This window comes from Chaetodon trifascialis, chromosome 20, assembly GCF_039877785.1.
Source record: "Chaetodon trifascialis isolate fChaTrf1 chromosome 20, fChaTrf1.hap1, whole genome shotgun sequence".
Taxonomy (NCBI): domain Eukaryota; kingdom Metazoa; phylum Chordata; class Actinopteri; order Chaetodontiformes; family Chaetodontidae; genus Chaetodon; species Chaetodon trifascialis.
Genome location: NC_092075.1, coordinates 6,701,770 through 6,714,830, shown reverse-complemented (window position 1 = coordinate 6,714,830; position 13,061 = coordinate 6,701,770). Strand labels below are relative to the sequence as shown.

The 13,061-nt window shown below is 43.7% G+C and overlaps 1 protein-coding gene across 1 annotated transcript in view; it reads left to right on the top strand.

The window, feature by feature from the left end:
• csgalnact1a (chondroitin sulfate N-acetylgalactosaminyltransferase 1a) overlaps positions 1 to 13,061 on the top strand; it is a 33,444-nt gene continuing 20,383 nt past the window's right edge. The window contains exons 1-2 of the mRNA XM_070989174.1: positions 1 to 141; positions 11,287 to 12,611. Of these exons, the coding sequence (XP_070845275.1) occupies positions 11,795 to 12,611 (817 nt within the window). The 5' untranslated portion in view covers positions 1 to 141; positions 11,287 to 11,794. The remainder of the gene's footprint in view (positions 142 to 11,286; positions 12,612 to 13,061) is intronic.

Genomic DNA, 13,061 nt, shown 5'->3' with positions numbered 1-13,061 from the left:
GGTACAAACGCTCACACCCGCGCCTGCACTCCGCATGTGTCGGCTGTGGACCGGCGGGGGCTGCAGCACGGGACCGCCGCACCTCGACAAAACAAAACCTCCACTCAGGATGGACTGAAGCAACGACTGCGGGAGCATGAGGTCAGTCGGCCGTGTAAGCGTGTTTTTTAACAGTGTAAACTACAGATGTAGCCTGGCGATAGTGATAGTGTGAACATGCTTACCGCAAAATCTTGATAGTGCGCCTGTGGTCATCATTGTCACGCAGCTCAACGTCAACTTTAACTTTGCTGTGTTTATAGGACACAGCATCCAGCTACTTCTTGTGAGAAAAAATGGAAAAACAGCTAGAAATTGTAATGAAATTAAGTCATATATTTCCCATAACGCACTTTATGGGCACAATTTGACTTTGAAAGCTGACACTGGCAAAAAAAAATGTGTGACTGTAACTTGGTTTCCTGAGTGTTGAAGCGCTCGCTTGTTCTCACTGAAGAGCTTTTCTTCATCCTTTGAGTGGATGAACACTTTTCTGTCGTACTTTTCACAGATACGAAACAGTCCTTAACAGCAAGGACTTATGATGACCAGCCAGGTTACCGATGTGTGAGTCATGTTTTGGGTCACTGGAAAGCAAAATCACATGGAGGAATTTAAGAAAAAAAAAAAAAACCCGCCCACAATAATTTCTGTTGAGTACACCCAGATAATAAAATTACATGCACTCAGTGAAAGTGGAGGCTTCTTTTCCACAGTATTCCCCTGCATCTCTCTCTCTCTCTCTCTCCCTCTCACACACACACACTCACACACGAGCGTATGCATACAGTACACAGCATACTGAGTGTGCTGGAGGTTTTATCAGAAAAATGGTCCTAATCCTGCTTAGTGCACTCACTAACAGCCACCTAGCACCCTGAAATATTTGCTTTGCAAGCTGCCAGAGTTGTTTTCCTCGTATTGGGAGAATGAAACTGGAGATTATGTGGGATTTGAGGTTGTTTAGCAAGCAGAGAGGAGAAAGATTTTGCAGAGTGTACACATACTGTATGCTCAGGCTAAATTACTGTATACGCCTGCACCCTATATGAGTGAAAAACTGGCAAAGGTGATGTGATACTTAATGACATATATGTGCTTCCTGTGCCTGGAAGATAAAGTTGCCCCCTATTAGATGCTCAATGCATGCGCGCGTGTCCTACATGTGTGTTCAGTGCACGCCAATGAGCATGGGAGTGGGTGCGTGTCATGACTTTGTGTTGCCGTGCAGGCTGCGTGTACTCTCATGTTTCACAGATCAAATAACAGAATCGGGCAGGACATTTTAATGGCACTGATGTATTGTCCCTGCAGCATATTGACAAGCTGATGATATTACAGTTGCCCTTGCTCATTTAGATAATGCGGGTTTATAGAAATCTATTAAAATAAATGGCGAGCTTCTGAATGGCGCTGAAGGGTTTATTGCCTCCTGGGCTGACTGTCGTTCAGGTAAACCAGTATGATTTTTCAACAGCAGAGGGTGGAGCTGTTGCAATACAGCAGCACAAAGACCTGTTCCAACCGCTGAAAACAAACCACAAGCCGTGCACCTTCGCGAGGGAAGAGCCCCCTGTTGAGAAATGCTGCTGCTCAGCTCGGTATTAATGTCTGTGTGGCAGTTTACTGTCCAGGGAGGAGGGAAGTAATGAGCTCGCATTTGTCAACGTCTTTCACAACTCATTTGCCAAACATTTCCCTACGATAGACTCAGATCCAGTGGACCTCTGTTGCACAACAGGCAAGAATTGCAAAGGTGATGATGTGCAATTACGAAGGTGTGTTACAGGTGAATGGCTGAGACGAACGGACTCGCTGGATTTATTTGTTTTGTGTCAACCTCACTTGTTTTGCCCACTTATATTATCGGCTATTCGCAATTTTCCGCTTGTAAAATCCCCATCAGCAACTGTGAAGGAGCATTTGACAGAGTGTCTTGCTCGACAAACCGAGATTTATTATATTTCACCGCAATTACGCAGAGATGAGCTGTGCCCTATCAGCATTGTCCTGTGGTTTCTCATTGTGTTTTACAGAATGAGGGAGTGCCAACTAATTTCTCCTGTCTGCAGGCAGACAGTGCACAGCACATTGTACAATTGGGTGGTGGCTGTTATTGTAGCACTGGTTGATGGAAGAGATCAATCTTGTTATTTTGACTCCAACAGGCACTAAAATCAATGTTTGTGTTCCCTGTGGCTCATTTTGGATATAAATCAGAGTCGCTTGTTTACGATGGCCGACACATACTGCTTCTTTTCGTCTTTAAATGCTAACAAAGCACATCTCCATGTTCTTGACAAGAGCCAGACATGCTTAAAGCTGATACCGCCATCGACATTTAAGGGAATTTGCTAACGATACAACAACATTTTTTGGATAGGGATCGCTTAAAGAGACACTCAAATGAAAAATACCTTTTCCCCCATCTCTAATCTGGTTTTAATTGTTCATTTATCTCTCATTACTGCCAAAAATGTGTAAACAACAGACAATTTTGAGTATTTTTATATCAAAATCCCTCTCTTTCCCTGTGAAATGGAAACTTGGACCAGAAAACCTCTCCCATCATATTTACCTAATGTGGCCTGAACATTATTTCCTTTATTCCATTTCCACTTTTGTCTTTTAGCTTCCCGTATTGCTGATTATAGTAAATACATGTAAAAAGTTCTGGTGCTGATAGCTTCACAAGGGCTATGTTATATGTCTCTGAGTTGGGAACAAACCTCCATATTTTTGAGGAGGTCACGTGATCTGATGACACCAAATACGCCGCAAATGTCCTTTTGGTTTCATTGGTGCAAAAACAACAGATTAAAGACTTTACAGATTCACAACAGAGATAGAAATAAAATAAAGAGGGACAGAGAGGAAACACGGCACAAATATCTGATTAAAAAAATGATCTTCGGCATGGCGTGTTAGCTCAGCTAGCTTAGCGTCTTTTGCCATTTCTACTCTCTAGATTTAGCTCTGATGCTAAATCTGTCTGTCTGTCTGTCTGTCTGTCTGTCTGTCTGTCTGTCTGTCTGTCTGTCTGTCTGTCTGTCTGTGTCTATATGCTCTTCTGCTGCAATGACCCATTTTCCCCATGGGGCCCATTAAAGTTTCATCTGATACAATCTAACCTAACTGTGAAGAAATGGGACGCTTTGAGGACCAACGCGGAGACAGGCGGGGTTGTTGGTGAATGTTAACTCGGGCCGCTTGCAGTGAAGTACAGGAGTGTAATGTGGTGCTTTTTAAGGGCCTTCCAGATGGCTCATCGACAGGAAGGTTCCGGGGAAACCGGCCCCCTAATGAATGGGAGGGAGAATCACCTGAGGGGACAAGAGACATCAAAGAAACCTTTCTCTGCTTCTCTCCTCTCCTTTTCCTCCCACATGCTCACTTTATTCTTCATTTTCTCCTCACACCATGTATCTGATCTACCAGCTTAATAGTTCCCTCAAGTAATCTGTGGGCATAGTTGACGCTCTCACAGCCCTCTTTTTTTCCACTCATTTTTACATTTATCTTAATTAATCTCTCCTCTCCTCTCCTCTCCTTGTTTCCTCCCAAGAGGACATTCCTCATTTCTACAGTACGATAGCCGGAGGGCAGGTTCAGACAGAGCTGTCTGAGAAGAAGAAGCCCTGACATTCGCTGAGGGCCAACATGCACATAAAAACACATTAACATCCTTGACCTGTAACAAATATGCAGCCCACGAGAGGCTGTAGGAAGGCAGGCTGGAGAGATGCAGACAGACAGCATGGAGCGGAGTATAAACATGCATGGTCCTGCGGTTTATCAGGTTGTTTGTCGTGATCACAGAGGCCACTTTCTGGTAAAGTGTGGACGTGTATGTGAGGAGGGGGTGCTGTTTAAAAGATTAATGCATCCATGCGCTCACATATAAACACGTGTGCACTTTTTAGATGAGCGTCGGATGAGAAACTGAGCATCTTTAAAGAACCTCAGCAGTGGTTGTGCATGTTTCAGCCCATTTACACAACAGCTAAGCATTTTGAAAACCACTGTGATTAAGAAAATTGAACAGCGTCCGCTGTTTGCATTAACTGCTGCACCACATGAAAATCTCAGCTGCTTCTGGAAACATTCTTCAGTTGTGTAATTTGCCGTGTTTAACATCAAGTCTGCGTTATTTTTTGTCAAAGTTTCATTATTATGAGGTCACATGCAGGCTGTTAATGGGGAACAACACATCAAGATCAGCTTACTCATCATCGCTGAGCACTTCTCAGCCTGTGGAAACAGTTGTATAATGTCTTCAGCCGCTCTGGAGGAGCTTTGCCCATGATGTCATGCAGAGTTATCTCAGTTTGGCTTTTAAAGATGATTCATTAAAAACAAAAAGCCTGTGTTATAATCGGGGGAATGGAGTTTGAAAGACCCGGGAGTTTATCAGTCAGGGATGGTCCAACAAAGGAACGCTGTTGGTTGCATCACGCGTTGAAATGTTGATATCTGAAGCTCGATTAGCAACAGTCCTGCCATAAATACCTACTGTGCAAACTGATTTATAGTTCAACCCTGGTTTTCCTGCATTGGCAGCACCCTCACACCACCAGACAGATGCACAGAGCTTTAATTGCATTCCCAACGGCAACTGTTCACTTCTTTAGATTGCTTAAAATAAGAAAAGATTCACATTGAATCACTTTCAGCAACGTGCGCCAGCTTTAGAAACCAGTGGAACACGTAAGCTGACCAATCACAGCTCTTGCGGTCGCATTTGGTTGTCTCCATAGTCAGTTATCCTGACGTGGATTTAATTTCTGAGAAAGCACACATCAGCCCTGATTGTTTTGGTGCCAGTTGCCAAGTTCTGGAGATATTGGCTGTGGAGACGTCTGCCTTCTCTCTGATGTAATGGAACGAGATGGCACTCGGCTTGTGTTGCAGCAGTGCCTTTTTGCGGAAATCATGACCTGGTTACTCAAGATTATCCACAGACCTTGTTGTGCGTACTTTCATGGAGGAACTATTTTCTTTCTACCAGACGACACCTTCCAACCATATCACTGCACAGAGGGAAGCGTGCGAGTCCACGAGCATGAGGCTCGTGACAGCACGGGATGTTAATGACATCCTCATTGGCTGAATTGTAACATTAGCCATATCGGCTAGCTATGAGCTAATTTCCACAAGCTAGCAATGTCAGGCTAAGGTTAGGAGAGTGGTGAGAGTGTACTTTATCACCAGAACAGCTCATAGTAAAGCAGTCTAGATGGATAAATAGTACGACAAGTGAGAGGAAGAAAATGGGTTTTCAATTTTGGAGTCAGCTGCCCCTTTAAAACCCTTAATGCACCACCATAAATACTGCTTTAGCTTCGGCTGATCAGATTTTAACCATCCTTATTTTAATTCTTCTCCCTCAAGTCCCCCAACTTTATGGAAGTGCAGCACTAAATCAATGGAGCACCACTTAAAGCTGATGAATCTTGCAATGATTATGTAACTTTGGCAAAACTTATACCGACTGGATGCTCACTATTATGGATTACGCAACTCATGAAAACAAGTTTCATGAGTTCGCTCGTAGATTTCCAAGAAATGGAAAAACAATGGCGCCTCAGAACAGAAAGAAAGAAAGAAACAGCCACAGCATGCAAACACGCTGATAAGATGCTTTAAAGCGGATATACAGTATCTTCTCTGTGGTTTCCTCTCTTTGATGCAATTTCTCTCACTCTCTTTCACACTCAAACCCTCTCAATTAATGCGTCTGCCTTTGAGAAGAACACATACTGTATGATCTCACTGCAAACATTATTCTTAAGAAGTGACCTGCTTGAGCTCGAATTTATTAAATACCAGCAGAGAGCGAAGAGAATCGGCTCTTTAAGTCCAACGGCGAGGCTGAGATGCTGCATTTGTCACGATGAGAGGGTCACGGGGTTGCTTCTCAAAGGCCTCACACATTTACAGGTTGACCTGTGTTGGCTGTAGCGCAGAGAGGAGCGCGCACACACACACAGATAACCTGTCACCTGTGTGTGATTTCTGCTGTATTAGTGTGACTGACAACCAGAAAATAGGGCAGAGGACAGAGAAGAAATTCATTCTTTCTGTTTGTTGCCTGTAGGTCCTGCTCCTCGCTCACCACTCTGCTTTTTCTCACGCTCTTTTTGCCCTTTCTGGCTTATTTTCACCAGGATAAACAGCACTTTTTAAACAGGTGTTTCGGGAGCAACATTATATTTTTATCACAAATAGAACAGATATACACATTCACACATAGATACACTCAAATTGAATCACGCACACACACACAAATGCCCTGTGGGCAGGAAGCAGCAGCGGGAGGGGGGGGTGATTTCGGAGGCTGAACCAGATGCTGCAGAGCTCTACTTTGGAAATATCTCTGGCCACCGAATACTAAATCATTCTCTTTCTCCACTCTCTTTTTCTCTTCTTTATGACAGCCTGATTATTTATTTCATCTCTCTGTCTTTGACCCTCTCCCACTCTCATCCCTGCATCTCTGTGTCTATTTCCAGCAGAGAGAATGAAATATGCGATAAGAGCGAAAACACATTTATCAGTTATGTCATCTCAGGAAGTGGAAGAAATCTGCCTTGTTTCTCTGTTGGTAAACAGGCCTGACAGTATGTAGATTTATTAGTTCTGTTATGCAAAGAGGATTTTGGCAAACGCCGCTCCGTGAGGTGGAGGCCGTGCCGGAGCTGCATGAGCAGTTAAGGTTGAAACAAACGCCAGGAAATTGTTATCAGGTGCTTGTCCTGCCAGACACAGAGTTAGAGAGGGAAGTTGCAGCTCCACGCAGAGAAAAACAGGAACTGTTAAATTTCAGGTTCACTCTGAGTTCTGTTTCTGTAGAAGTTGGCTGCCACTGAGATTAAACTGTAAAATGGGGATCACGCACAGACAATGCCACAATATTTGGCAAAGTCAAGGCAGAGTGTTTTGGTAAGGTGCCAAATGTCAAGTCACGTATTCAAATGATGTCATTTCCTCTCAATTTGGGTGGACTGGAAAACAGCTTAAGTATCTCATCAACAAAGTTTTCTGTATGTATTCAGATAACAGAAATAAACTCAAGTGGAAAACTGTTCTTCGCAGTTTTCACAATGCGAGCCACGCTCCTTGACCCTGATGGGAATGTCATTAGTTTTGCAGGCATTTGATCAGAAACCAAAGTATTGGACAAACTGAAGATTTAGCCTGATGATGGCAAATGGCTAAACGTACGGGGACCCGAGGGTGACATGAATTTCTGTACAAAAATTCAGGGCAGTCCGTTGAGTAAGTGGTGAGATATTTGACTCAAAGCCACAAATGTCAACCTCATGGTGGTGCGACAAACAGTTTAGTGATTGCGAAATTGCAAAAAAGAAAAAACACACACACAAAAAACACATTGGCCGTGAAAGATTGACATCGGTATGAAGTCTTGAGATATGTCACTGGATAAAACGTGAGCGAGGCGATCACCAAAGTACTGAAGATTCATCTACATGACACCATGAATGTCTGTTCAGAATAACATGGAAATCCATCCAGTAGTAGACAAGACTGTACATGGATAAAAACACTAAGAAGAAAGTACAATACTGCTTCCATTACACTGTTTAGTTTAATGGAAATGCAGAATATTTATTTTATGGCTTTCGTAATAATTTCTTGTACGATCCAGACTCCATAAACTTTGGATACGCTCTGTTTGACATCAATAAAACAGAATGTGATAACTTGCTAATCCTTTTTGACATATACTCAGTTGAAAACAGTCCAAAGATAATATATTTATTGTTTTACCTCATCACCACGCTATTATGATAATGGAAATATAAACGTATCACCTATCAAACAGGCGCTTTTTCAGTAACTACTTTAGAGATAAGCATCATGTGGAAACAAGTACGGTAACACAAAGCAGGAAATTACAGACCCCTGTTTCGACGTCCCACCACCAATAAAATCAAACATGATTATTTAGCTGCCGGTGTTCCTGTGCCGCAGCCGTGCCCATCCCCACGGGGAGCCAGAAAACCAGGACTGAATCAACTCATTCATCCCGGTGAGACGCGGCGGTTTGACTGTGAGCCTCTGCTTGTAAATCTCGTCACAGCAGCCTCTTTCAGCGGTGAATCTTTCTCTTGTAACCTAACAACAGGGGTTGCCCACAGAGGATCTCCTCTATTGTTTCTGTGACATATTTGGTGATTGTTTTTTAAAAGCAACACGTCTCAGCAATGTCACAGGGGAAGAAATGCAGCGCTGTCAAGTACAGATATGTGTCATTATCGTGTCAGTATCATGTATGACATTAGCATACTGTGTTTTATGTATTTATAATGTGCTGTCGGTTGGTTGATTAACGGTATGTGAGCTGACAGCAATAATTATTTTTAAAGAGTAGTTATTTATTTGCCCTCATGCTGAGAGTCAAATGAGAAGCTCCATAGCACGCTATGACGCTAAAACCAAGACTGTGCTACCTTAGCATAGCATAAAAACTGGAAGCAGGGGAAACAGCTAGCAAACCTGACAGTTAATTCGATTTAGGAGAAGTTACCTGACCTGGATTATTTCTTCCCCATAACTCCTGTAAAACTATAACATTTGCATGTCTGTTAGCATGCAAGCTTAGTCAGTTAGCATAGCTTTGTCTTAGCTCACTTAGCTCTGTCCAAACAAGAAAATCCACAAGTTGTAGTTTTTACCTTTTGTTTTTTTTTGTACTCATTAGGCGATTTAGATATAATGTGTTAATCTGTGAGGTTTAGGTGGTGGTAGGTGGATTTTTTAGCTTTGGACGTGGCTATTTGCCCCATTTGCAGTATTTATGCTAAACTAGCTAATGGCGTTTTGGTTTTAGCTTTAAAATCCTTTATCCTTTCCCAAACTTCTCTGATGTATATAATTGTAAACTGAGGCGAATATCCTTGTTGATCCAACAAAGTTCTTGCATCATTAAAATGCTGTGTTGTTTTAGAAGGAGTTACTTAGTGGTATTTGTTGTAAGCATGTTGGCTCTGCTTCTGACTGTCTGATTGTAGTTAAAAATTCAAAGCATTGCATTTGCTCCCCAGTAAAAAGGCAAAGTGACCTCTGCAATGTCAAGAACTAAATGTGGGCCCTCATTAGTTTGTGGTCACTTTAACTGGCGTTCGTGTAGTTTGTTACAGGATGCCATGAAACCGGGAAAGTCACAGTCATCTGGGAGAAGTGATGTAATTATTTAAAGGCTCCCAGCTTGTGATCACGTGGATACAAGAGTAATGAGAGGCGCTTGTGAACTAACCAGAGAAAGTTATTAAACCTCCACCACACCATTAATGTCATGCCATATTTTTCTGAGGATTTATGGACTCATATATTGACATCATAAGGATTTTTGTGTAATTGGAAGGATGATACTCCATCACAGCGGCCATATTTTGCTCTCCAGCTCTCATTCACCCACTTTTCCCAGAGCACCCTCTCCTCAAACATTTTCTAAGTCGGCAGTGGAGGTCCTGTTGGAGAGACGCCCTGTCTCTACTGATTCAGCGTCTGTTAGAGCACAGTCCAGTATTCACTCGTGCCATATACTAACCCTTTCATTAGGCCCGGCTTCATGCAGCCCTGTCAAAGAGCTGACTGTGTGGGGAGTCGAGAGGGACTGAGGCTGATACACAGAGATACATTTACAGATATATACTGTAAGTCAAACACTGAAACACCATCCCGCAGAAACACACACACACACACACACACACACACACACACACACATATATATATGGCCATATTTGTTAATAATCACAGTATGGTCACTTTCTTGGCTTGAGAGCCAGAGTGAAGTACATTTACTTGCTTTGTTGCTCAGAGTTAGATGAGAATAGCGATGTCTCTACAATAAATATTTAGCAAGAGCTAAGAGCCTGGTTATTTATCCACAAAATCCATAATTTGTAGTTTTTACACTTTGATTTTGGTACAAATTAAACAAACCAAATTCAACCTGCTAATTAGTGAGCCTCCGTTTTCTGTTTGAAGGTGCACTTTGTTACCTTCAGACAGAGACATGCTAGCTGTTTACCTCTGTTTCCAGTCTTTATGCTAAGCTACGCTAGCATACAACGTGCTGTAGTCTCATATTTAAATCACTAGTGTGACATTTTGGAAAATAACTCTTAATTCCTTTCTGGTAGAGTGTTAGATGAGAAAAATGTACCACTCTCACCCCCATCCCATAAATAAAAGGCTATTGTCAGGAGTTTGTTAGCTTATCTTATCATCAAGACTGCAAACAGGGAGAAGCAGCCAGCGCAGCTCAGTTTAATGATAATAACAAAATCTGGAGTTTGCCTTGAGCCAGGTTTTACACTTCAGCGTTCATATGGATCAGCCAGACCAGCTGTTTCGCCTTGCTTCAAGTCCTCATGCTCAGATAAGTTAACATCTCCCGGCTGTAGCTTCATATCTCATAGACTTTGACCCTTCTGATTTTTCTTGGCAACCTTTGAGGGGACCTGAGACCCCAGGATGGGAACCACTGATCTAGATGGCTAATCATTAATATCCATTTTAAACGAGGCAAAATTCCCTTTTCGTGTAACACTTCAAATCCGTCCTTTATCTATAGCCGTGTATTCTTTGCAGGGGCAGCGGGGAAACTGAAGCACCCAGAGGTCTGAACCCTGAGCTGAAAATAAACCATGAGAGAAACTTTATTTGGAAATGTTGCCTTTGTTGCAGTCCTTCAAACATCACATTAAAAAAATGCTTCATGATGAATGTGATGGCTTTAAATAGGCAAGGATGTAATTTTAGGTCTCTCAAAAGAGATATTGTATCTCAAGACACACCGTGGTTAAATAAAACTTGAAAAAATAAATAGAGAGCAGTCGAGCAGTGTACTGCATGTACTTTATATACTGCAGGTATAGATAGAATACATGGATATGTCCCAGTTTCTTTCCTCTGAACACACACTCACAGTGACACACACGCAGTGTCATTGGTACACTTTTAAGCACACACCCTTGCACTCTTATTCTCCCACATCAGTGACAACATTGTTTTCCAGGAGCTGCAGTGCTGAAGGAATGCTTAGTTTGGCGAAGGCAGTTAAACCCTTTGCCATCCTAAGCAGACATGTGAAAGAGGCCTGGCGCGTTTCTGACACAAATAATGTTGATGTGAGTTGGTGGAGGTCGAGGTGTTAAGAATAGCCACTCTAATGACAAACGCTCTCTGTCTCTCTCTTTTCTGGTGTCTCCATCAGGATAACAGCATGAGGAAACCACCGCCACCGTCTCAAGAGACGTAGCATTTTTGCCTCATGCATCACCCTGCTTCATCCGGCCTGATGTGGCTGCGTATTCGACCGTTCCCAGACGTTTCCTGAGACTCTTTCCCTGTGTTTGGTAACAGGCCGGCAAACAGGAGGAGGGCATCATGGACTGACTGAGAGAGTCAGAGCACATGCGAACAGATGAGTCACATATGAGTGATAGATGATGTGACAATGTAATGATGTGTAGCAGACCATGGAGCTTTTGATGCTCACGCATTCACTTCGCCAATGACAAAACAAGTTAGAGTCTCAGGCAGTGGAGGGGCAATGACCTAATTCAGATTAAATGACCTCATACTGATAAGTAGGCAGCCTCCTCACTGGGTGATGGAACATAATCACCAATGGACTCTTATCATCGCGGCTGGAGTGTGTGAGGTTACATGATATTTCTGAGTGTGTGTGCGTGGATGGCTGTGTAACTCAGTGGGTTTTGATGCTATATGCAGCGATGTTGCGGCGCGGACTACTATCCTGGGTCTCTCGTGTTGGAGGCGTGCTGGTGCTCCTCTGCTGCTCCCTGTCGCTCCTCTACGTGATGACCTGCAGTCCGCCGCATTCTGACGACCCTCCACTGAGTCATGCCCTGCCCCGCCCTGGACCCATCCACCCCAGCTTGGGGGGCACAGGGCCGGGGATTGGAGCAGGAGCAGGCGGGACTGGAGGAGCCCGAGCTGGGCCAGCTCAAAGCGGTGGATCCCCTGGTGTTCAGTCTTATCAGGTGCTGCTCCAAGAGCGCGAGGAGCAGCATCGCCTCCACATCTCATCCTTGAAGAAGGAGATAGCTCAGCTCAAAGAGGCTTTGCAGGAGCGTAGCCAGCAGCTGAAAGGAGTACAGGAGAGCCTGAAGAGAGCGGCTGGGGGCCCAGCAGACGGACAGGAAGCTGGAGCTGGTTTACAGGGTGGTGGTCTCGGGGAGGCTCAGGGACCAAAGAGCCAGCAGGCAGACCTCCAGGAGTTCCTGCGGAGCCAGCTGTCGAAGGCTGAGGTGACCGCCGGCACCAGGTTGCCCAGCGAGTACGCGGTGGTGCCCTTTGAGAGTTTCACCCTACAGAGAGTGTACCAGCTGGAGATGGGGCTGACACGTCACCCCGAGGAGAAGCCTGTGAGGAAGGACAAGCGAGAGGAGCTGGGAGAGGTGCTGGAGACGGCCCTGCACAGCCTCAACACGCCATCGTCCCAGCAAGACAGCAGGAGTGCAGCTGAAAGGTCCCAAACAAGCAAAGTGTACTCACCGTCCGACTTCGTAGAAGGTATGAACACATCAAATGTCCTTTTCTCCTACAAAGTATGTTTATATACTACTTATTTGTAACAGTAGATATGTTCTGAGGGAAATGCAGTTTCACCTGGATTATGTTTTCTGTCAACATAATGAGGAATTTATTATATCTGGCAAGTCACAAAATGCTGATCTTTAGTGTAATATTCACTGACAATGTGTTTAACATTTCCCACCAAAATGTCATTTATCCAATCACCATCCCTCCCTAAGTTTAACTAAATTGCTTCCATTGCATAAACCTAACCAAGGTTTATCACAAGATGTGTTTGGATGTTTATGTTGGATTGTGCGTAGCTCTGAGAAAAAGTACATTAGCAGCAAACTCACTTTGTGCTTCACTCTTGTAGATAATCATGTAGGGTTTGTCGCCGCAGCATAACTGGGAAAACAAATTAGCACCATATAAATGTAATTTCCT